Raw genomic sequence first — 24,278 nt, forward strand, 5'->3', positions numbered from 1 at the left:
GTCAAACCAGTGGGAGGAGGAGGATACTGGCAATTTGAAGCCTCAGCCGGCCTGCCCGGTACCTTTTGAACTAGCCCAGGACTCCTTTAGACTGTTGAGCCGGGAGATAAATAATTTGGAGAAGCTGTGGCACCACTGCAATCCACAAACGAAAAAATATTACTTTGTACCTATAGAGGCAGAGACAAGGCAGTGACGTCAGCCGCCTTTCCCAAGACCTCTGCCTAACTTATAAAAACCCTACTCCAACCCTCCCCATTGCCAACATGGCTTCGGTTTGTCTTGGTATGCTTGCACCCAAGAGTTTTAAATAAATTTTCCTTTGGAACATACTAGCCTTGTGTTTTCAGGAAGGCGTTTAGCCTGTCAGCTATCTCATATGGGATAGGCAGTCCACTGGGGTTCTCTGCAGGTCTGACCTGGTTTGGGGTTTATACCAACCTGCCAGTTGTCAAAGGAGACTGACAATAGGCTTTCCCCTTCCCCAGTGCACACTGGCCACCCAGCTTCAACCTTTCACTACCCTCCCTTTGACAAATACTTTCACTGCTCTGGGCCTCACAATTTCCCTTTTGATAGAGTGCTTGGCTTTTGTGGCAATGAATACATAAAAAGATTTTATTTATTCGTTTTAGAGAGGGGAAGGGAAAGAGAGAGCGAGAAAGAGAAAGAGAGAGAGAGAGAGAGAGAGAGAGAGAGAGAGAGAGAGAAGTAGAAGCAGGAAGCAGCCCGGAATTTTGAACTGGCGATCTCAGCATTCCAGGTCCACGCTCGCTTTATCCACTGCACCACCACAGGTCAGGCCAAACACACATTTTTCAAAAAGAATTAACTAATATTATGTATCTTCATTTTATAGGTGACAAAACTGAGCCCGGGTAGGAAGCATAAGTCACTCACTCAAGGTAACACAGCTAGGAAGTGGCATAAGTGACTCTCGAACTCACATCCCTGGGATTCCCAAGTCTTTGGAACACAATGCCTAGGGTGTGAAGAAAGGGCACGCTGGCTGGACTGGTCTCCGAGAGTCATAGTGACGCTAAATTGGTCACTCGAGGGTGTAGAGAAGTTAGGTTAGTTGTGGGGAACTAGGGAGGGGCCCCACTGGCCAGCAAATAGGACCCCAGGGGGCTCAGACCCAAACCGGATACGAGCCGGGCGTCGGGACCGGCGTTGGGAACCCAGCCCCTCGGGGGAAGGGAGGAGGGCGGACAGGCAAGGCCCGTCCCCTTGACGCCACGTCCTGTGGGGCGGGGCCTCGGGGTTTTCTCCGGGAGGGGGAGTATCGGTTAACCACTGCGTGGCCTGACTGGCTGGAGATCCGCGGGCCGGAACCGCGAGTCGGGGCTCCCCAGCCACACCCCTCGTGGGATTTAAAGGGCCAGGAGGGGCTGGGTTGGGCCGAAGGCCGAACCAAGGGAGCGGGCATGAGACGCTGCCCGTGCCGGGGAAGTCTGAACGAGGCCGAGGCCCGGGCGCTGCCGGGGGCGGCCCGCATGGGGCTGGAGGCACAGCGAGGGGGGCGGCGGCGACAGCCGGGGCAGCAGCGACCCGGTCCTGGCGCCGGGGGCCAGGCGGGTCGGCCGGAGGGGGGCGGGTCCCCGACTCGGACCAAGGAGTCCTGTCTCCACTCAGAACAGGAGAGGGCCGGCCTCGGGCCTGAACCGCGGACAGACAGACAGGCAGAGCCTGAAGCAGCTGGCCTCGGAGCGGAGATAGAGCAGCCCAGCCAAAAGACGGAGCCTGACAGGTCCAGCCTCCGGACACATCCTGAAAGGAGACTCCACTGGTCAGAGCTGGAGACAGATGGTCTGTGGACGGAGACGGGAACAGATGGATTTTGTACTGATCCACGTAGGTCCGAACTCCAGTCTGAGTCAGAGAGGGTCAGACTCTGGACCCAGCCAGGCGTTGATGGGCCCTGGACAGAGTTAGAAATACGTGGGTCACAGACTCAGCCAGAGAGGTCCCAGCCCTGGGCTGAGAACCTCTGGAACCACCAGAAGAGGCCTAGCTTTAGGACTCAGCTGGAGGGGACCTGTCCCTCAACAGAGCCAAGTGTTGATGGCTCCTGTAAAGAACTATACATTGATGGCTCCAGGACACAACAGGATATTGAAGGGCTCTGGACAGAGCCTCACACTGATGGCTACCAGATCCAACAGGATACTGAAACGGCCTGGCAACCGGTTGGCACTAATGGTTTCCCAACACCACAAGCTACTGATGGCTCTTGGACACAGCCTGGCACTGATGGTGCACAGACACAAGATACTAATGGACAAGAGTCTGTGATGGACTACCTTTTGGCGGAGTCCAACCAAGATGGCCCATTAGTGGAACCAGAACCTGGGGAGTTGGTGACTCACCTGTATTCTCACCTGGAGTATAACTCCCAGACTCCTGTACCCCGCCTCATCATCACTCCAGAAACCCCTGAGCCTGAGGCTCAGCCAGTAGGACTTTCCTCCCGGGTTGAGGGGGGCAGTGGCGGCTTCTCGTCGGCCTCCTCTTTCGACGAGTCTGAGGATGACGTTGTGGCCGGGGGTGGAGGTGCCAGCGACCCTGAGGACAGGTCTAGGGTGAGTGGGACCCATCCCGCCCTTAAGCCACACACCCCTACCCCTTATTCTCCTGCTTTTGCTTTGAGAAGTTCTCTAGCACCTACCAGCAATTTCATCTACAGGCACCTCTTCCGTCCACTTACCTCCTCCCTCTGACAGCAGGGTTACTAACCCACTGCAGGCATCCTCCTCCTGGGCCTCTTACCTCTTCACCCACTGCCTCCCTTTCCCCCTCACTGGTTGCCTCCAGTCCTGGAGTCTCAAATTGATGGCCACTGGCCGACTCCATGGTGCTCAGGAATCATATGATAGTGTAAATCTGTGTGTGTATACAAAGATTTTTAAAAATTTATTTTACTGATTTTAGAGAGAGAAAGAGAGAGAAAGAGAGACAGAAAGACTCATCTGTTTCTGTATGTGCCCTGACTGGGGGATCGAACCAGTAATATTTGCATGTCAGGTTGATGCGCTTATCCAACCTGGCTATCCAGCCAGGGCATGCACAGGTATTTTCCAGCAAAGGTCTGTGACTTCTGTTGGATCTTCTGGACCAGGATATGGGAACCCAAAATCTGAAGATCGCTAGTATAGGGGGACAGAAAAGGTGTACTTCATACCCCAAATTTCTTAGGGCCTGTGACTATCTTAAGAGGTCCTGAACCTTCACCACCATTAGCTCATTCATTTTTGTAGAGAGTGAGCCCTAAGCTTTTATCATTCAAAAAGGGCTGTGTAAACCCAAAATGCTAATCCCCCAACCTAGCCATGGACCCTCCAGTCTCCCCACTGTCCCCCAGCTCCCCTGGGGCGCCTGCAGACTCTTGTTTACATCCTCCAGTCTCACCCCCCAGCTCAGGTGCGGTTCTCCCTTGGTGAATCAGGAGGGTTGGCAGGACAGGTTCGGAAGGGAGTCATCAAAGAGGCAGGTGTGAGAGCCGCCTGTGGGTCCACCAACTGGATCCTCCGATTGTTCTAGATTCCCTTGCTGGAGTCCACCCTGAGCCCCCCTCACCACACGTTCCTCCCTTCGGTACGTGCTCACACATGTGCCCACAGATCTGAGAGACAGGCCTGCCTCAACCTGTCTATGCCAGAGCAAGGGAGTTAACCCATGGGCTGTCTGCCATTGCCGTTCCCTCTGCCTGCTCTCTCACCTCCCTGGCACCTCAGAACAGCTAAGCTGGAAGTGGGTGAAAAAACACACTCATTTCCAGGCCTGTGTTGTTTCTTGCACGTATTGACTTATTTAATTCTCAGAGCAGCCTGACCTGTGGTGGCGCAGTGGATAAAGCGTCGACCTGGAAATGCTGAGGTCGCCAGTTCGAAACCCTGGGCTCGCCTGGTCAAGGCACATATGGGAGTTGATGCTTCCAGCTCCTCCCCCCTTCTCTCTCTCTCTCTGTCTCTCCTCTCTCTCTCTCTCTCTCTCTCTCTCTCTCTCTCTGTCTCTCCCTCTCCTCTCTAAAATGAATAAAAAAAATCATTAGTAATTCTCAGAGCAGCCCTAGGAGGTAGATACTATTATCTCATTTTATAGACAAGGAAACTGAGGCACAGAGAGGTCAAGACACTTGTTTAAAGTCACACACCTTTGGAAGACATAGAGCTGAGATTCAGACCCTTACTTAATACCAGACACTTTTCTTAGGGCTTCGTTTGTGTTAACTCTTTGAATCTCTGTTAACAGCCCTGTGAGATGAGATTATTATTATTTCCATTTTACAGATGAGGAAACAGGCATAGAGAAGTGAAGTCACTTGCTTAGGGTTGGCCAAGTCTGGTTCAAGCCAGAACTGAGGATTCTAACTCAGTTCTGGCTGAGTTTAAAACCTAGTTATTTTAATGGCTGTGGTGTGTGGTTCCATCCCTACTTACTTTCCTCCTGGGTCTCCCTGCCTCCAGTTTTATTCTTACTTTTCCGGAATCTTCCTCCATGGCCCACCTTTGTTCAACTTTTGAACTTTGCCTGCTCCGGCACCTCTCATGGCTCCCAGGCCCTTCCTGATAGCGATCAGGAGTTTAGTTCTGTGTTCAGAGCTTCCTGTCTCCAGGCTCCTTCCCATGTTCAGCTTCCCTTCTCCCCCCACCACCCTGCTGTAACAAAACCAAAGTACATGCTGTACCTTGAACACCCTGACGCCATCCTGCCTCCACTCATTGCTCAAGCTGCTCCCCCTGCACAGAATACCCTTGCTTCCTCCTCTCTTCACTCTGGAAGCCCATCTGACCTTAAAGTTCCAATTACTTTCTTTTCCTCCCTTCTTTCTCACATCCATTCTGTCCTCCTAATCAGATAACGGACAGTACGTAGCCCCTACTATGTGTCTGGCCCTGTGTTGACTTTGCTGGGGACACAGCTGTTACCGAGATAGTGCCCTCCTGGAGCTTCCAGGGCCGTGGAGGAGACAGACCCATCACTAGGCTGTGACAGCTCAGAGTGGTCAGGACAGGGATGGAAGAAGCCCAGGGTGTTATGGGAGTCCAGAGGAGGTGACCAGCCAGACCTGGGGTATCAGAGAGGGCTTCCTGGAGGAGGGTGCATGTGAGCTGAGACTATCATGAAACCACCTGAGAAAGCCCAGATTAACCATCAGATCTAAGAAAAAAGAGAGAAGATACTGAATCTGTTTATAACTTAAAAAAGATGGTTTTAACCAATCTCCTTTAATCCATGCAGTATTTTTGGAGCACCTATTGTATGCCAGGCCGTTGGCTGGGACACAGTCATAAAATCATGACAACCCCAGTCCCTGCCCTTAGAGCTTGTCTCTAGCAGGGGTGTAGTAAGTAAGCCCAGGTCAGAGGGTCAGACCAGAGGTGGAATGGTGTGATTTAGGCAAGTGACTTAAGCTGACTAAGCCTCTGTTTCTTCCTGTGTAACAGAGTCAACAATTCTCCTGGGGTTGTGTGTTTAGGATTAAGTAGGTTATGGCACACAGAGTCTTTGTCATTATGCATGGAATGTTCCAGGTGCTTAGTAAACAGGAACCTTTATTAATCACCTCCTCTCCACTCCCAGCAGCTGGAGAGTAGAATAGCTCTTCCTGAATCCTGCAGTCTAACACCCTGACTCTGCTTGACCTTCCCACTTCAATTAGAGATCTCCTAGGTAGCTGGGTTCCGAGGAGTTTGGAAAGAGCATGGCTTTGACCTTGGGATTGTGGGGGGTATGGGGGATGAGCAACATAGCTTCCTTTTCTAGAGATGACCCATTCTCTCAATACTTGCTAAGAGCCTGCTGTGTTCTTGGAGAAAAGAATGTATTCGTGTGTGTGTGTGTGTGTGTGTGGTATGTGCACGTGCGCGTACACACGTGAATCTGATTGTAGTCTCTAGAAGCTCTTGGTGGTTGAGTCAACACATACAACTAAATCCTTATTCTCTCTTTGCTTCTCAGGTTTCCTATTGGTGTTTTTCTTTAGTTCTCTGCTTGTATTATCTTCAATTTTTTTCTCTTTTGATAACTCTGTATCTGTTATTCGGAATAGGTCAGGATTTGCTATAGTAACAAATAACCTCCAAAACTTAATGATTTAGAATAACAAAGGATTATTTTTGTTCATATTTCACATTGACCATGGTCAGTGGTGGGTGAAGGGGCTGAGGAAGCCTTTCTTTCTCTTTCTGCCCTTTCTAAAATAGGGAAAAGAACATGAAAGTCACGCACTGGTTTTAAGGCTTCCACCCTAAAGTGATACTTCTGTTCATATTTCATTGGCCACAGCGAGTCAATAACCCTAAGTTCAAGAGGGCAGGGACATATCTATGAGGGGGAGGAGCAGGAGCTATTTGGTGAGCAGTTCTCATAACTGCTGCAGTCTCTGTCTTTGCCTATGTCCCTCTGTCTCTGTCATCATGTTGTCATCTATCTCATTTTCTCTCTGTGATTTGGCCTCCATCCATCAAATCCTGCCTCTGTCATTTTCCCCAGAAGGTCTGACTTGGTTTTGGAACAGAGATGAGGCTTCTGGTGTGTGTGTGTGTGTGTGTGTGTGTGTGTGTGTGTGTGTGTGTGTGTGTGTGAGAGAGAGAGAGAGAGAGAGAGAGAGAGAGAGAGAGGGAGGGAGGAAGGGAGGGAGGGAGAGGGGTTTGGAGGTTACAACAAAACCGGGCCTATCTTTACTCGGTGATGGACAGAGACACAGATACAAAGGAATTGATGACAGGGAGGAATGAACAGAGGCTCTTCCCTACCTTCGTGGAGACCTTTGATGGATCTTGTGATTGCTGGAGTAAGTGGGCTTGGCTTACCCCAACGAGCTTGGGAGCAGTGATCCCAGGAAGACCCTTGGCCTTGGAGAGGCCCCAGGTCCACCTTCATTCCCTCTCATGGCAATATGGGCATCCCCTTCCCTCTTAGCCTCAGTCCTGACCCCACCCTGCTCTGCCCCACACAGAACAAACCCTGGAAGAAGCTGAAGACAGTTCTGAAGTATTCGCCCTTCGTGGTCTCCTTCCGAAAACACTACCCTTGGGTCCAGCTGTCCGGACACGCTGGTGAGAGCAGGGGGCGGTGGAGGGCAGGGGACAGGCAGAGTTGGGCAGAGATGCCTAGGCTGGGGATAGAGAGCTACAGAGCTGCTCTCTGTACTTTAGTTTCCCTATCTGTAAAATGGGCTTTGTGACAGCCCCCATTTCATGGGATTGCTATTGGAAATGTTTTGGCCTGGGCTGGGCCATTTATACATCAGGGTTAAGGGCTATTCTCTGTTATCCCAGTGTCAGAGTGTGTGTGTGTGTGTGTGTGTGTGTGTGTGTGTGTGTCCGTCCTCAACCCTGGGGACAGTGGGCCTGGGCTTAAATCCTAATTCTGATTTTTTAAAAAAATTCTGCTCTTTATTGGTGGGTGACCTGGGGCAAGTTACTTTATTTCATTGAACATCAGTTTCCTCATTTGTAACATGGAGATAATTGTTCTTCCTTTGCAGAGTTAACTGAAGCGTTAAAATATATATTGAGACCAAGACACAGCCTTCTCATACATTATCATTCGCTGTCCCCACCCCATGTCCAGAGCTTAGTAGGCCCTCAGTAGACAACAGCTGTAATAGTTTCTCCCCAGGGCCTGACATAGTATCTCCAGCACATGGTGGCAGAGCCTAACATGTATCATTTTTTGTAAAGGGCTAGATAATAAGTAAACTACTCAACTCTGGTAGCAGCATGAGAGTAGCCACAGATATACATAGACATGTGAGTGTCTCTGTGTTCTAATAAGCCTTTATTTACAAAAATGGGCAGTGGGCTGGCCTAGACAAACCATGCCTTCCAGCAAAGAAAGAGGAAGGAAACTCATCTTCTTTGTTCATCCTTAGATCTGAGTCAGAAAAGGCAAAGCCTCTCTGAAACTGTAAATACAGGCCTACCATCCACATATGAACTAGTTACTATTGCTGAGTTTGAAAAAAACCCCAAAAACCAGAAAACTCAAAACTTAGTGATAGTTAAAAAACAACAACTTAGTGCCCTGGCCAGAGAGCCTGGTTGGTCAGAGTGTTGTCCCGATATACCAAGGTTGCCTGTTCTGTCACTGGTCAGGGCACATGCAGGGACAGATCAATATTTCTATCTCTCTCCCTCTCCCTTCTTCTCTCTAAAATTAATAAATAAATAAAAAATTAGTGAGCTTTGCCCAGTGGCAGTATCGTAACCAATGAGGTTTATCTGAGGCATGATTATTGCTAATTGAAAACTTTTCCCAATACCCCTTCATGATGACTTGAAATATAGTTGGCATTGGCATTTTTGACAGTCTCTATGGAGACTGAATTGAAAAGAAGAAACAACTTAGTGAGATAAAACTACTGTTTTATTATACGCACAGGTTTTGGGATTTGGGAATGCAGACAGGGCAGGGCAGGGACGGCTTGTTGCTGCTCCATGGTATCTGGGAACTCAGCTAGGACTACATGAAGGCTGCAGGCTGGAACTTTCAGAAGGCAGTTCACTCACATGCCTGGCAGTTGATACTGGCTGTTGGCTGGGTCTCAGTTGGTTCTGCTGGCTGGAAAGCCTATATGTGGCTTCTCCATGTAGCTGCTTGGGCTTCCTCACAGTATGGTGGCCGCAAGTAGCGAGATTTTTTACATGGTACCTCACGACTACAAAGTGTCTCTGCCAACAAAGTGGAAGCTGCATTTCCTTTTATGACCTAGACTATGAGCTCATTGTTGTTGCTTCTGCCATAAGCCTTCCCAGATTCAAACGGAGAAGAATGAGACTCCACTTCTTGCTAGGAAATGGCAAAATTCTAGAAGAGTATGTTGGACAGGAGCATTGTTGTATCATCTTTGGAAAATAAATCTGAAAATTCAGTCTGCCTCAGTAAGAATTGTAATTCTAAGTGCTGGCCAGTTAGCTTGGTTGGTTCGAGCATCATACCGATATACCAAGGTTGTGGGTTTGATCCCTGGTCAGGACACATACAAGATCAACCAAGAAATGCATAAATAAGTGGGACAACAAATTGATGTCTCTCTCTCTTTCTCCCTCTTTCTCTCTCCTCCTCTCTCCCCTCTCTCTAATATCAATAAAAATAAATGAAAAAAAGAAAAGAAAAAAGGAATTGTAATTCTAATATATACTATCGGCATAGTCCAGAAAATGCTATATTTGTAAATTAAGTTAAATAGGCCCAGTTAGTATTCTGGGACTCCAGGCAGAAGCAAGTGCATATCTGCTTTGGAGAGTTAGGCTTTTGACTCAGATCTTACAAAAATTCCCACAGCTGATTGTGACTTCACAGTCCAAAATTACAAAATCAAAAAGGACACCATCTGCTATGAAGAGGATTTTATTTTTATTTAGAATTTTTTTTATTTATGAATGATGTTAGAGAGAGATAAAGGCAAAGAGAGAGAGACATAGATCTGCGTTATTTATGCATTCATTGGTTGATTCTTATATGTGCCCTGGCTGGGACTCGAACCCACAACTTTGTCATATTGGAATGATGCTCTAACCAACGTAGCTACCCGGCCAGCCTGAAGAGGAACAAAGGGCACAAACAGGCCCTTCCCCATGACCACTGGCCAAGATTTTGAAAGTTTCAGGGAGAGAGAGAAAGTATTGCAGAAAGGTCAGGTGAAAAGACAGTGGGCAGGATCCGATGCATATAGGAGATGGGGGATTCTCTTGCTAATACAGTTTCTGACCCTCTCATTGACTGCCCTGCTTATAGGGAACTTCCAGGCGGGAGAGGATGGTCGGATTCTAAAACGTTTCTGTCAGTGTGAGCAGCACAGTCTGGAGCAGCTGATGAGCGATCCTCTGAGGCCTTTTGTGCCAACCTACTATGGCATGGTGCAGAGGGATGGCCAGGCCTTCAACCAGATGGAAGATCTCCTGGCGGACTTTGAGGGCCCCTCCATCATGGACTGCAAGATGGGTAGCAGGTGGGGTCAGGGAGAACCATGAGGCAGAGGTGGAGGGTCAGGGGTGGGCTTTTTTGAAAATAGTGCTAAGTCAGTCTTTAAAGTGGTTGTACATACGTTCCCACCAGCACTGTATGAGAGTTTCAGTTGTTCCATTGTCTCATCAACACTTAGTATTACCTGTTTTATTAATTTTAATCATTCTGGTGAGTGTTTCATTATGGTTTTATTTCTGTTTCTCTGATGACTAAGTAAGTTGAGCATTGACTGGGCATTTGAAAAGTGCCTGTTTGAATACTTTACCTATTTTTCAATAGTAGGCTGTCTTTTTTTCTTTTCTTTTTTTTTTTTTTGCGAGAGAGACAGGGACAGACAGGAAGGGAGACAGATGAGAAGCATCAATTCTTTGTTGCAGCACCTTAGTTGTTCATTGATTGCTTTCTCATATGTGCCTTGACCGGGGGGCTCCAGCAGACCAAGTGACCCCTTGCTCAAGCCAGCGACTTTTGGGCTTAAGCCAGTGACCATGAGGTCATATCTATGATTCCATGCTTAAGCCAGCAACCCTGCGCTCAAGCTGGTGAGCCCACAATCAAGCTGGCGACCTCAGATTTCAACCTGGGTCCTCTGCATCCCAGGGTGATGCTCTATCCACTGCACCACTGCCGGGTCAGGCTGTCTTTTTCTTTTTGATTTGTAATTCTTCATATGTTCTAGATACTAGTCCTTTGTATCCAGAATCTGTGTCCTACACACACACATTCTCCAACCTCCTGTTTTTCTTAATATTGTCTTTTGATAATAAGAATACTTTTAATTTAGTCCAGTTTGTCCATTTTTTTCACTATGGTTAGTAGCTCAGTGTTTAAGGAATGCCTACATTGTTACATACTCTGTGCCAGAACCTACCTGGAGGAGGAGCTTGTGAAGGCTCGAGAACAGCCCCGGCCCCGGAAGGACATGTATGAGAAGATGGTGGCTGTGGACCCTGGGGCCCCCACCCCCGAGGAGCATGCTCAGGGTGCTGTCACCAAGCCTCGCTACATGCAGTGGAGGGAGACTATGAGCTCAACCTCCACCCTGGGCTTCCGGATTGAAGGCATCAAGGTGAGGTCCAGGAGCTACGAGCCTGTCGCTAGAGGGCTGGACACTAGATCTAGGCAGGGCTTCTTGGGGAACATGGGTGTCAGGGAAAACTGAAAAGAAGCAAGATCTGGAGAGAGAGAAGACTGCAGAGGATGAAGAGGTGAAGCTAGGAGAGGTCCTACTTCTCTCACCTCCATATCCATCAGCAGCCAAGGTTTATTTATCTCTCTGCCTGAGCATCTCTTGAGTCCATCTTTTTCCCTCCTGGGGGCCCTTCCTAGCCTGGCCCTGTCTTCTGCCCCAGCTTTCTCTGATCTCTTATCCAACACAGCAGCTGGAGGGATCCTTTCTCCCCCTTATGCAGAAAGATTTTCTCTTTTCAGTCCTTCATTTTTTTCTTTTTTAATGATTTTCTTTATTGATTTTAGAGAGAGAGGGAGCAAGATCATAGTTGTTTCAAGTTATTTATTTATTTATTTATTTATTTTTGAGTGAGAGGAGGAGAGATCGTGAGACAGACTCCTGTGTGCGTCCTGACTGGGACCCACCCAGCAATCCCAGTCTTGGGCAGATGCTCAAATCAACCGAGCTATTTTTAGTGGCTGAGGCTGCCGTACTGGAACCAGCCGAGTCACCCTCAGTGCCCCGGCCATGCTCGAACTTTTGAGCCACTAACTGCGAGAGAGGAGGAGGGAGAGAAGGGGGAGTGGGGGGGGAGAGAGAAGCAGATGGTCACTTCTCTTGTGTGCCTTGACTGGGAATTGAACCCAGGATATCCATACGCCAATCCTACTGGCTAGGGCCAGTTGTTTCACTTTAGTTGTTTATTCATTGCTTCTCATATGTGCCTTGCCTGGGCAAGTGCTGTGTTTCAAACTGGTGACCTCATTGTTCTGGGTCGATGCTCTATCCACTGTACCACCACAGGTCAGGCTCACTTCTTTTTTTTTTTTTTTTTTTTTATATATTATTTATTCATTTTAGAGAGGGGGAGAGAGAGAGAATGAGGGAGGAGCAGGAAGCATCAACTCCCATATGTGCCTTGACCAGGCAAGCCCAGGGTTTTGAACTGGCGACCTCAGCATTCCAGGTCAACACTTTATCCACTGCACCACCACACAGGTCAGGCAGGCTTTCTTTCTTTTTCTTTCTCTTCTCTTCTCTTCTTTTGTCCATCCGTCCTCCCTCCCTCCCTCCCTCCCTTCCTTTCTTTCTTCCTACCTTCCTTTTTTCCTTTCTTCCTTTCTCTCTCTCTAAATTAAATCTAATTGTTTGAATAAATATTCAGCCTGACCTGTGGTGGCACAGTGGATAAACTGTTGACCTGGAATGCTGAAGTCGCTGGTTTGAAACCCTGGGCTTGCCCAGTCAAGGCACATATGGGAAGCAACTACTGTGAGTTGATGCTTCCCACTTCTTTCTCCTCTTTTTCTCTCTCAGAGTGTCAACCTGGGACACTGATGACCCAGGTTCAAAACCCCAAGGTCGCTGGCTTGAGTGCAGGCTCATCTGGCTTTACCATGGGATCACAGACATGACCCCATGGTCAGTGGCTTGAACCCAAAGGCCGCTGGCTTGAGCAAGAGGTCATTGGCTCAGCTGGAGCCCCTGCCCCCCAGTCAAGGCACATATGAGAAAGTAATAAATGAAGAGCTAAAGCACCACCAGCAACAAGTTGATGCTTCTTATCTCTCTTCCTGTATGTCCCTCTCTCTCTCTAAAAAAAGAAAAGTATTCAACTGTTTAAAAGTTAAAATAACATTATAAAAGGGTGATAGGAGACATCTGTCCCCACCCCCGCTGCTGTCCTTCGTATTCTTTCCACCACCTGCCTGCTCATGAGGAACTACTTTATCAGTTGCTTATATTTTTTCTTGCAAATACAAACAAATGCAATTGCATATCCTAAAACTTCCTCCTTTCCTTACATAAAAGGTTGCATAGTCCTGGAGAGTTTTTCATATCGTTCATAGAAAGAGTCTCCTCTTTCTTTTTTAACTGTAATAGCTCTTTGTGGATGTGCCGCAGTCCCTTGTAGATGGCCACCTTTGTTGTGTCCTTTTTTTTTTTTTTTAGTGAGAGAGAGAGAGGACAGACACAGGAAGGTAGAGAGATGAGAATCCATTTTTTTATTTGGTTTTTTTTTTTTTTGCATTTTTCTGAAGCTGGAAACGGGGAGAGACAGTCAGACAGACTCCCGCATGCGCCCGACCGGGATCCACCCGGCACGCCCACCAGGGGCGATGCTCTGCCCACCAGGGGGCGATGCTCTGCCCACCAGGGGGTGATGCTCTGCTGCGACCAGAGCCACTCTAGCGCCTGGGGCAGAGGCCAAGGAGCCATCCCCAGCGCCCGGGCCATCTTTGCTCCAATGGAGCCTTGGCTGCGGGAGGGGAAGAGAGAGACAGAGAGGAAGGAGGGGGGGCGTTGGAGAAGCAAATGGGCGCTTCTCCTATGTGCCCTGGCCGGGAATCGAACCCGGGTCTCCCGCACGCCAGGCCGACGCTCTACCGCTGAGCCAACCGGCCAGGGCCAAGAATCCATTAAAAAAAAAAAAAATGTTACTTATTGATTTTACAGAGAGAGGAGGGATGGGTAGCAAGAAGGATTAACTTATAGTTGCTTCATTTCAGTTGTTCATTGATTGCTTGTTGTATGTGCCTTGACTGGGCAATCCCAGGATGTTGAACTGGTGACTTCAGCGTTGCAGGTTAGTGTTTTATCCACTGTGCCACCACAGGCCAGGCAGGCTGTTTCCATTTTTTGGCATTACAAACAACACCTTAATGGATCACGTTGTATGCAAGACATTTTGCAGGTTTGAAGGTTTAGCTGTAATTTAAATTCCCAGAAGCAGTACTACTGGGTCAGAGATGGAATGCATTGGGAATGTTGCTAGATATGGTCGAACTGCTTACATAGGTGTTACAACACTGTGCATTCTGTCGGTGATGTATGAGAGTGCCTGTTTCCCCACGGCCTTGCCAACATAAGTTGCGTATCCAACTGTGTTGTTTTTTTGTTTGAAACCTTTCCATGGCTGCCTAGGACCCTCAAGAGATGTTTCCTGACCTAGTGTGCCCTCCAGGGTCTAGCCTTATCTCATCCCTCTTTTCCTCTTTGCTGACCTTCAGGTCATAGTGAAGCACTTCATTGTCTTGAAAGGGTCCTGCTCCCCTGCCACAGAGCCTCTGCATATGGTGTTCCCTCTGACAGGACTGTTCTTCCCTGTACTGTTCCCCTGGTTGGCATTTATTTTCCTGTCTCCTTTTAAATTTCACTTCCTCCAGGAGGCCCTTCCTGCTAGATCAGAGCTCTCTCTTTACCTCCTTATAACTCTCTATATTCCTTCATTATTCTTATTCCCTTTTGTGATGCTCTTATTCAATATCTGTCCCCCTTATCTGACTGTGTTTGTCCTGTTACCTCCATGTTAGCATTGCCCACCTGGCACATCATGGCAATACGACTCTCTCATGGCAGGTGGCTCTCTCAGAGATAAAAAATAACAGTCTCATTTATCAAGTGCTTGCTTACTACATGTCAGGCACTGTGCTATGTGTCCTACATACCCAGTCTCCTCTAATCCTTACACCAGCTTTAGCACGGGGATACGAACACAATTTCTATTTTCCAGATGAGGGAATTGAGGTTGAAACAGGTAAGGTGATTTGCTTAAAGCTGTCCAGCTTGGAAGTAGCAGAGTCACCATCCAGAGCCAGATTTACCCTCCTACCAGATTTACCTGGCTAGACTGGCTCAACCAGGGGGTTCAAAGTTATACGTGAAAGGACTAGCTGCTCAGGAGTGTGACTTGGAGCTGAGTTGGTCTGAGCTGGGCAGGTGAGCTGACTTCTGCTGAATAGCAAGTGAATGTGGAGGCAGACAGGTGGCCCTAGGAAGTGCCAGAGGCTGGTTGGTGTTGGGTGTAGAAAGGAAAGTTGTGACACTGTATCTTCAACCTTTGCCCTGCAGAAAGCTGATGGAACCTGCAACACCAACTTCAAGAAGACACAGGAGCTAGAGCAGGTGACAAAGGTGTTGGAGGACTTTGTAGATGGTAATCATGGAATCCTGGTGAGTAAGACACCATGCCCCAAATTTAGCAGTTTAGGTCCACCACCATCATTGTTGTCCCATCAATGGTCTTTTGCTAAGGGCCAAGGTTAGCTGATACTGGCTGGTGATCTGTGGCCAGCAGGTGGGTTGGTCTGGGATGGCTGGTCTAAGATGGCCCTGCTCACATGTCTGGTGGTCTCAGATCATGACTTGGCCACAAGTGTCTCATGATCCATGAGGCTAGCCTGGACTTCTTCTCATGGTGGAAGCAGGTCTCCAGAGAACAAATGAAAATGCAAGGCCTTTTGATGGCTAAGCCACCATCATTTCTGCCATGTTCTATTGGCCAGAGAAAGTAATGACCAAGCTCATAGATTAAAGGGAAACAGACTCCACTTCTCTTTTGAGTGAGTGAGAGCGAGAGAGAGAAGAAGAAGAAGGAGGAGGAGGAGAAGGAGGAGGAGGAGGAGGAGAGGAGGAGGAAAAGGAGGAAGAGAAGGAGGAGGAAGAGGAGAGGAGGAGGAGGAGGAGGAAAAGGAAGAGAAGGAGGAGGAGGAGAAGAAGAAGAAAGAAGAAGAAAGAAGAAGAAGAAGAATAAGAAGAAGGAGAAAAGAAGAAGGAGGAGGAGAAGAAGAAAGAAGAAGAAAAGAAGAAGAAGAAGAAGAAGAAGAAGAAGAAGAAGAAGAAGAAGAAGAAGAAAAGAAGAAGAATGAAAGAATCAACTTGTAGTTGCTTCACTTTAGTTGTTCATTACTCATGTGTGCCTTGACCAGGAGGGGCAAGCTGAGCTAGTGACCCCTTGCTCAAGACAGCAACCTTGGGCACAAGCCAGTGACCCTATGCTCAAGCTGGCAAGCCCATGCTCTAGCCAGTGACCTCAGGGTTTCGAACAGGGACCTCAGCGTTCCAGGTCGATGCTCTGTCCACTGCACCACCACAGGTAGGGTAGACTCCACCTCTTGATGGGAGGAGCTGCTAGGAGTTATGGTTATTCATATAATCTACTAACCTACATTGTCTATGCCACCCAACATATCCAACCTCCTCTCCCCTTTTCTCCACGACTCCTTTATTTCATCCTGGCCAGGTCTGGGACGAGGTCAGATCTCATGATGGGTAAGAATCCACAGAGTCCCTATGCTAACCAAGAAACTCCCTCTCAAACAGGGAAAGTATGTGGCACGCCTAGAAGAACTTCGTGAAGCTCTGGAGAACTCCCCCTTCTTCAAGACCCATGAGGTATGAGCCCTGGCCATCATGGGAGCAGAGGGCCCTGTGTGTGTGTGAGGTGAGGGTGGGTTGGGGTCCAGATTGCACTGAGGAGAAATCACGAACAGAATTAAGGCTAAAGCAATTTTTTTTTTATTTTTGGAGAGAGAGCGAAAGAGGGACAGACAGGGACAGACAGACAGGAAAGGAGAGAGATGAGAAACATCAACTCATAGTTGTGGTACCTTAGTTGTTCATTGACTGCTTTTTCACATGTGCCTTGACTGGGGGGATCCAGCTGAGCCAGTGATCCCTTGCTTGAGCTAGTGACCTTGGGCTTCAAGCCAGTGACCATGGGGTCATGTCTATGACCCCACACTCAAGCCGGCAACCCTGTGCTCAAGCTGGTGAGCCTGCACTCAAGCCACTGTACTGCACCACCACCTGGTCAGGCTTTTTTTTTTATTGACTTTTTTTTTTAGAGAGTGGAAAGAGCAGGGAGAAGTGGGATGCATCAACTCGTAGTAGTTGCTTCCTGTATGTGCCTTGACAGGGCTAGCCCAGGGATTTGAACTGGCAACCTCAGCCTTCCATCCACTGTGCCACCACAGGTCAAGGCTAAAGCAATTAAAAAGAGATCCCATGTTTTGGGGTTTGCTTTTTTAGGGTAGGCAGCACAGGGGATTTTAGGGAGGTGGAACAGTTACGAGCATGAACTTAAGCCAGAAGCCTGGGATAAAGCTGGCTCAGCTATGTTACCTCTCAGACCCTGGTTCCTTCCTAAGGTAGGAAGAACAGTAGTACCTTCCTTACCGGGCTGCTGAGGTGTGAGATGTGCAAATGTCAACTGCCATTTCGAGCTTGGAAGTGCGTTTAACTCCTAGCTCTTAAAAATTATAATTATTTACAATTATTATCTGCATTCCTTGTTCAGTGGCTCTCTCCTTCCACCTCCCTCCCTTCCGCAGCCTGTCTCTTTGGAAACATTCATCTCTCTGGGGCTGTCTCAGAAGGTCTGGGAAGTAGTGACAACACTGTGTGGATCCTCTCCTCCCCTTCTCTGTCCAAACTCTCCCCGCTACCTCCACCCCACGTCCTCTCACCTCCTTCTCCTGCTATCCCTGGCCTCTGGGACAGCCCTGGTCTGGGAGTCCGGCCAGCCTGGGTTTGGACCCCAGCTCTGCAGGCATGTCTGCTGTCTGCAGGGCGTGGTAATGGAGTGCCTGCCTCCTGGGTGACATGATGGTTCAGTGGATTAATGTAGGAAAAGTGCAGCCCATAGTACACCTTCAGTATGTGCCAGCTGTTACTGTCATGTTTCTTATTAAACATCACAAGTCGTGAAGATGAGGCCTGGGGAGCCCATCTCAGATGTTCTTGTGATGGTTTCACTTGCTTGGTGACTTAACATTTTAAAAGATGAATTGCCAACATTTAAAATGTGAGACTTCACACCAAAATTGGGATTTCTAGTTTCCCTTGTCACATTGGAAGATGTGGTAACACTGTGCCGCTTGCCAAATGACAACAAGCCGTATAGAGTGGGATGGCACCTGCCCCTTCTCACAGGCACCCACTCGCCTGCCTCATCACCTGGGTTCCCTGGGGACAGTGCGGTGTGAAGCCTGGTTAGGAAAAAGGAGGGATATACAAGCATGCAGTTAGTTGAAGGCAAGGAGACGACTATTTCTTTCTTTCTTTCTTTTTTAAAGACTTTATTTATTGATTCTACAGAGAGAGGAGAGAGAGGAGAGAGAGGACAGGGAGCAAGAAGTATCAACTCATAGTTGCTTCAATTTGTTCATTGCTTGCTTGTTGCTTGTCGTATATGCCTTGACTGGACAAGCCAAGGGTTTCAAACTGGTGACCTCAACGTTCCAGTTCAAGGCTCTAGCTCTACACCACCACAGGCCAGCTGGAAACTACTATAGGAGGTCTTCAGGTTACGACACAGTTCCATTCCTACAACAGTGATGTAACCTGAATTTTGGTGTAATTTAAAACACAACCTAGCCTAAGTCACTTGTTGTCCCAGTAGAGCCCGAGCTTTACTTCGATCAGGCATCTCTGATTCGACTTCCCCATGCAGTGGGACACTCCTGCTTATCAGCAGGGCTGGCAGCCTCTTCGAGACTACTCTTGAGGCGGCTATGAGGATTCTACTTATTAGTATTGAGACCAATTGTCACCGGAGGAAAGATACGACTGACACACAAGAATCACACAGGCAGTTTATTACTCACAAATCCTATGGTGTGCCTGGGTACAGGTTAATGGGGCCCCGTCGGCGTGCTCCTCTCCACTGTCCTTGGTCAGAGCAGCTTGGAGACAGTCCACATTCAACGTTGGAGTCTGGGTGACTACTACAGCAGGGAGGCCCTTTTTCTGGCATAGGCCTTCTAACAGGTGTTAATCTATGGGATTATCACATCAAACTACTTTTTTGGGAGTTCCTAGCAGGGAGCCCTTTTTATGTTAATCTACAGAGTTGTCACATCAAGCCACTTTTAACCTATATATAATTTAACACACACACTAACTGGGCCCTGTGCAAAAGCATAGTCTGCCTATCATATCTGTACACACTAGATTACTTCCCACCCAGAGGGTGTATCCTTAATCACTTGCCTTAATGGCTTTGTGTGTGTGTGTGTGTGTGTGTGTGTGTGTGTGTGACAGAGAGAGGGACAGACAGGGAGAGAGATAAGCATCAATTCTTTGTTGTGGCACCTTAGTTGTTCATTGATTGCTTTCTCATATGTGCCTTGACCAAGGGGTTGCAGCAGAACGAGTGACCCCTTGCTCAAGCTGGTGACCTTGGACTCAAGCTGGTGGGCCTTGTTTAAACCAGATGAGCCTGTGCTCAAGCTGGTGACCTTGGGGTTTCAAACCTGGATCCTTTGCGTCCCAGTCCAACGCTCTATCCACTGCGCCACTACCTGGTCAGGCTTGCCTTAAAGGCTTTTAATATTATATCCTAATTTATTTCTACATATCTTCTATATTTTTCTATATTCCTATATAAATATTTAATTACTATAACATATTACTGTAACATTCCACCCCTTGATCCCGGTGAGCTATATGCTTGCTGGGATCATTACAAAACTATTTTTTATTATCTGGATAAATTCTCTGGGGTGGATTTTCTAAATCTCTATAATTTGGCTGTCTGTGTGGATTATAAATGGCTGTTTTAGCTAAATTCAGGTAGTATTGTGTATATAACAATCCTTGTTCTAGTGGTCCTCCGCTTGGTAGATGTTCTATCTACCATTGATTGGATGCTGTTGAGGGTACAATGTAATTTGTTCTCTGCAGGCCCCGGTCAGAATTTGTGGTCAAGCCTTTTCTGCATTCAAATTCTGATCATTTTTGTGCAGGAGGCACCAGGGGGTATGTATTGGGTCTGGATAGTACCTATAGGTCCTCCACCAATGTGGAGCAATTAAAGTTGGACTTATTTGCTTTTTTTTATTTTGTGCCCTTATGGGTGTTTTGGTGGTAAGGGTAAATCCCCTAGATCTGAATCTACACTTTTTGGAGTTTCCTCTGATATTGATGGCAATTCTGATTCAAAATGTAAATTGGTATTAAATGGTTCCCTAAATTGTGGCCACTCTTCTTTCATTAATTTAAATACGCATTTCTCAAATGTTGTTGGTGATAATGGCTCATCAGAGTCCCAGTATCACGTGAAGTCCGATTTAAAAGCTGGGGATTTTGGTTCTGTATTCAAAAAAAATGACAAAATTTTAATCCTGATTTTGTTTTGGTTGTTCTGGGTTCATTCATATACGAATATCTTCCCAGTGGCAATCCAAGTCTCCCATTAGATATGAATCCCATAAATATTTTCTAATTTCATTCTTTAGTTTTGGTGGCTCTGTTGCCGGGACGTCTATTTTCTCCAGCTATATGTCTTCTATATTTCTACATATTTAATCACTATAACATTATATTACTGTAACACTTACCTATCCTAACACAGTTGTAAAATCATAATCTAGAACATAAAAACACAAACATGCATGTTACTGCGTCTTCTTCTGTCATGCAACCAAACTAGCTCACCCATGTAATCTGTAAGTACCACATTAAGGGCATAGGCTGAAACACTCATGTCTCAATTTTTTCAAGTTTTTATGGGAGTGAGTGTCATAAACTTGAAATATATGTCGAGACTGTCATAACCTGAGGACCCCCTTTATTTCTAATTAGAAAAATAAGACCAGCATATCTGAGGGCTGCATGCCAAGCCCCACAGTCACTTGATGAGTGTGTGGCCATTGATACCAGGAGGTAGAACTGTGATCATCACCCCCATTCTACAGATGAGGAAACTTAGGCCTGGAGAAAGGAAGCCACTGGCCCACGGCCAGCAGCAGCAATCCCCCAGCGCTGTGTAGTGGCTGCCCCTTTCCATGGGGAAGATGTGATACACTTCCTTAGTTCCCACCAGGCTCTCCGGACCCATTCAGCATCCAGCAGGCATTTGAGTTTGTATTTCAGCTTGAAAAAGGATACCAGTTGACATCTGTTATGTATTTGATATACTGGCAACTGTTTTAAGTGCTTTGTATGGATTAATTCATACATATAATATGCATAGCAACCTCTGCAGTAAATGGTACCATTATTCCCACTTTGTATGTCAAGAGCCAGAGAGGTTAAGTCACCTGCCCAAGGCTTAACAGCCAATAGGTAACAGCTAGAATTTGAACAGGCATCCTGGCTCTTAGAGTTCATGCTGTCAACTACCCTGCTCAGATGCCCCTTGGGGAGGGGACCTTGACCAGTACTGCTTTGCTCCAACTTTCTGCCTATCTCCCTGCAGGTCGTGGGCAGCTCTCTTCTTTTTGTGCATGACCACACCGGCCTGGCCAAAGTTTGGATGATTGACTTCGGCAAGACAGTGGCTCTGCCTGACCACCAGACACTCAGCCACCGGCTTCCCTGGGCTGAGGGTAACCGTGAGGATGGCTACCTTTGGGGCCTGGACAATATGATTCACCTTCTTCAGGGGCTGGCCCAGAGCTGATCCACTTGCCTGCTGCCAGGTTTATTTATTGGATGGTACTCAGCTGGCTGGAGGAGCCCCTAGGTGTGTGGGGGGCTTGAGTTCAGCCATGAAGGCGCCGACCTCCTGGACAGGAGAGGTTGTGTTGTACACCACCCAAACCTTGTGTAGAAGATTTTAAGGGTGTGGAGACCGGGTAGTGCCCAGCCTTTTCATGATACAGGGGTTTTAAGGACTGGAGGAGACATGATATGGCTGGGTCCCACTGAGATTCAGAACCGGACTGAGTCTTCCGACTAGCCAGGAAGGTTCCTGAGGGACTGCTGGAGACCACAACTAAACCACACACCCTGAAAGAACACCATTCAGATGCTATAGGGTTAAGCCTGACACATGCCTATCACCATATGAATCCTCCTTGTCAGCATCCTCAGGCTACAAGCTGGCTTCTGGCTGGGGACCAGCTTCCTGTGGTGCCCCAAGGACCAGACCTCATTTGTGAACAAACGTGGAGCAGCCTGGGAATGTTTGGCCCCCTATCTTCATCTGTGGGCCTTCAAATGCTGACTTAGGCTCTGAGGAGGGTGTGACACCAGGGGACTGGCCTGAGAGCTGACACTGCTGAGCGCTCTGTTTGCCCTGTCCTGCCCTCTAATGGCCTGTTGGGATCCTTTCTGCTCCTGAGAGAACGCTGCTGACCCCCTGCGGACCAACACCACAGCCACACCCCGTGCCAGCACTATGACCTGCACAACTTCATTCCTCTCCTCCAGCACTTTAGCCTTGGGACTTCCACCCTTCACCCTCTTAAGTCCCTTTCCTCCTAGCTGATGGAGGTGGCAAGAAGGGTTTTCAGGGTCAGAGAAGCCAGCATGGGAATCAGAGCTGCCTTCTTTGGGTGTCCCCGTCCCACTCTGGGCTCTTGCCATGAGAACAGCCAGGCTTGAGCCAGAGGTTCAGGGTGGGTGGGGCTGCTGGCCTTGACCCTGGGCTCACAACCTGTCCAGACCAAAGACCCTAGCACCCTGATGTGAGTGGTGCCCCTCTTTCCCTTCCTCCTGTACCTGTAACTGGCTTTCTGGCCCACAGGGCTGGGCTAGGGGACGACAGGCATCTCCCTCTTTCTAAGTCAAAGCTGAGGTTGTCTTCTAGAGCTCAGGAGGCATGCTCCTTTTCTGTTGACTTTTATACTTATTTATATAAGACAGGTAGTTGTTAGATGGGGTAGCAATGGGGAACTGGAGGCAACATCACTTCCCTGACTTCCCTCCCATGATAACCCCTGAATAAACAACATTCAAAGCCAACTTTACAGAATTTTGTTTGCATCTGGGGTATACAGGCTCAAAGCTCATAATCTTGCACATTAGTCTGGGGTGGGCTAACAGGACAGTGACCAGTTTGGGGTAGAGTTGCTTCTCTCATGCTTGGCTATGCAGGATAAGGAGTGTGACAGTGACTAAGTGTTGAGCAAACAAGTGTGTTAGGCTTCCTCGCCTGTACCTTGCCTGATTGGTGCATGACGTCTGTATAGTCTACTTAAGGCTGCAGGTGCTCGCCCTCAGGGAGGCAGACTGTAGATTGCTGGTTGCCTGCCACCATAAGGAGGGGCTATTGTTTGTTGGAAAAGGAGGTCCCCAGCTGCCTGCTATTTATTAGCCCTGTGAGAGAAGCAGTTTTCCCTGCCAGCTTGCTTGTGGACCGTGACTTTAATAAACAAAATGGCCCACCACTTTCTGGCTCCACAGTTCCTTTACCATCTGCCCAAATCCAACGTGAACCTGCATGGCCATGACAACCGGCCTTACACCAAGACAGTACCAAGCTCTCCCAGGACAGGGCACCAGATAAGAGTGCCAACCACTATCAGGGCTGGGAGGTGGAGGTGCAGCTGGAGGGGTCAGGGAAGAGATGGAGGACTCCACATTTCTGGTTAAAAATACTATACTAAGAAAAATGAAGCCTGGCCTGTGGTGGCACAGTGGATAGAGCGCTGACCTGAATGCTGAGGTCACCAGATCAAAACCCCGGCTTGCCCGGTGTAAGGCTGGTGGGCCATGGCCAAACAGGTTCACATCAGGTTAGGAAGACAGTAAGGGATGAGCAAACAGGCAGCGGGGGGAAACCCTCTCTGGCAAACAAGAGCAAAAATGGCCCCTCCATAGGTGGCAGACAATCCACAATCTATAATCTGCCACCCTGAGGGCAAGCACCAGCAGCCTACATAGACTATACACAGGAGTTGCGGCCCCGTGCTCATGCACCAATCAGGCAAAGTACAAGTGAGCAAGCCTAACTCACTTGTTTGCCAACACCTGGTCAAAGCACCTACAACCAATGAAAAGCTAGAGTGAAGCAACTACTATTTGCTCGGTGCCCTGCCCCTCCCCCTGTAAAACCTTAGAGAAAACACATTATACTGTAGTATCTCTTAAGTCCCTTTGCACGGGGGTGACATAGCTGTGACCTAGACAGACTTGTTCCCTCCCCTTTCAGAAGGGAGGCAACTGGTATTCACTAAACTAATCTCTGTATATTATCTATGTATCTAGTTAGTTATATCTGGGTAGATACTAACTGCTAAGTTTGAAATCTGACCCTGCCACTAGCCAAGCCATGAGACCTCAGGCCAGTGACTGCATAGCTCCAAGCCTGTCTCCCCATTTGTAAAACAGGGAGGACCTATGTCCTTATAGGATTTGAAGACTTAAGTTAACACAGGTAAAGATGATGGCACATTTAACTGCTCTCAGACCTATTTTCCTTAAAAAAAAAAAAAAAAAAAATTCAGAAAACACAGGTTGGGGAGGGGCCTAGCCTGGGCTGAGGGAACCTTCCCTGAGGAAATAAGTCAAACTGGTGTAGGGTTTTAGAACAAGTCACCCCAAAGTAGGCCTCTATGGTACGTGGATTAAAGTAAGGTGAGCAACTTTTTTTTACAATGAAAAGGAGGACAAAAATAAATTG

General features: G+C 47.9%; 1 protein-coding gene and 1 non-coding gene across 3 annotated transcripts; both read left to right on the forward strand.

The window, feature by feature from the left end:
• Positions 1-566: 566 nt before the first annotated feature.
• Positions 567-24,277, forward strand: ITPKC (inositol-trisphosphate 3-kinase C). 2 transcript variants are annotated; one of them, XM_066350022.1, is made up of 8 exons: positions 866-2,582; positions 6,962-7,061; positions 9,745-9,958; positions 10,840-11,044; positions 14,999-15,100; positions 16,250-16,321; positions 19,613-19,687; positions 21,129-21,267. In XM_066350022.1, the coding sequence occupies exons 1-7, from the start codon at positions 1,428-1,430 to the stop codon at positions 19,658-19,660; spliced, it is 1,896 nt and encodes a 631-aa protein (XP_066206119.1). In that variant the 5' UTR covers positions 866-1,427; the 3' UTR covers positions 19,661-19,687; positions 21,129-21,267. The 2 variants fall into 2 exon arrangements, with proteins under 2 accessions (XP_066206118.1, XP_066206119.1); XM_066350021.1 differs by lacking the exon at positions 19,613-19,687 and having other exon boundaries at positions 567-2,582; positions 21,129-24,277.
• On the forward strand, positions 8,189-8,328 carry LOC136381578 (U4 spliceosomal RNA). The gene has a single exon (XR_010747078.1). It is a non-coding gene; the product is annotated as a U4 spliceosomal RNA (small nuclear RNA).
• Position 24,278: the final 1 nt, after the last annotated feature.

The sequence above is a fragment of the Saccopteryx leptura genome, chromosome 9, assembly GCF_036850995.1.
Source record: "Saccopteryx leptura isolate mSacLep1 chromosome 9, mSacLep1_pri_phased_curated, whole genome shotgun sequence".
Taxonomy (NCBI): domain Eukaryota; kingdom Metazoa; phylum Chordata; class Mammalia; order Chiroptera; family Emballonuridae; genus Saccopteryx; species Saccopteryx leptura.

Coding starts and splice junctions, on each gene's coding strand:
- ITPKC (XM_066350021.1), top strand. CDS start 1,428: ATGAGACGCTGCCCGTGCCGGGGAAGTCTGAACGAGGCCGAGGCCCGG. Junction 2,583..6,961: donor ACCCTGAGGACAGGTCTAGG/GTGAGTGGGACC, acceptor TGCCCCACACAG/AACAAACCCTGGAAGAAGCT. Junction 16,322..21,128: donor CCTTCTTCAAGACCCATGAG/GTATGAGCCCTG, acceptor ATCTCCCTGCAG/GTCGTGGGCAGCTCTCTTCT.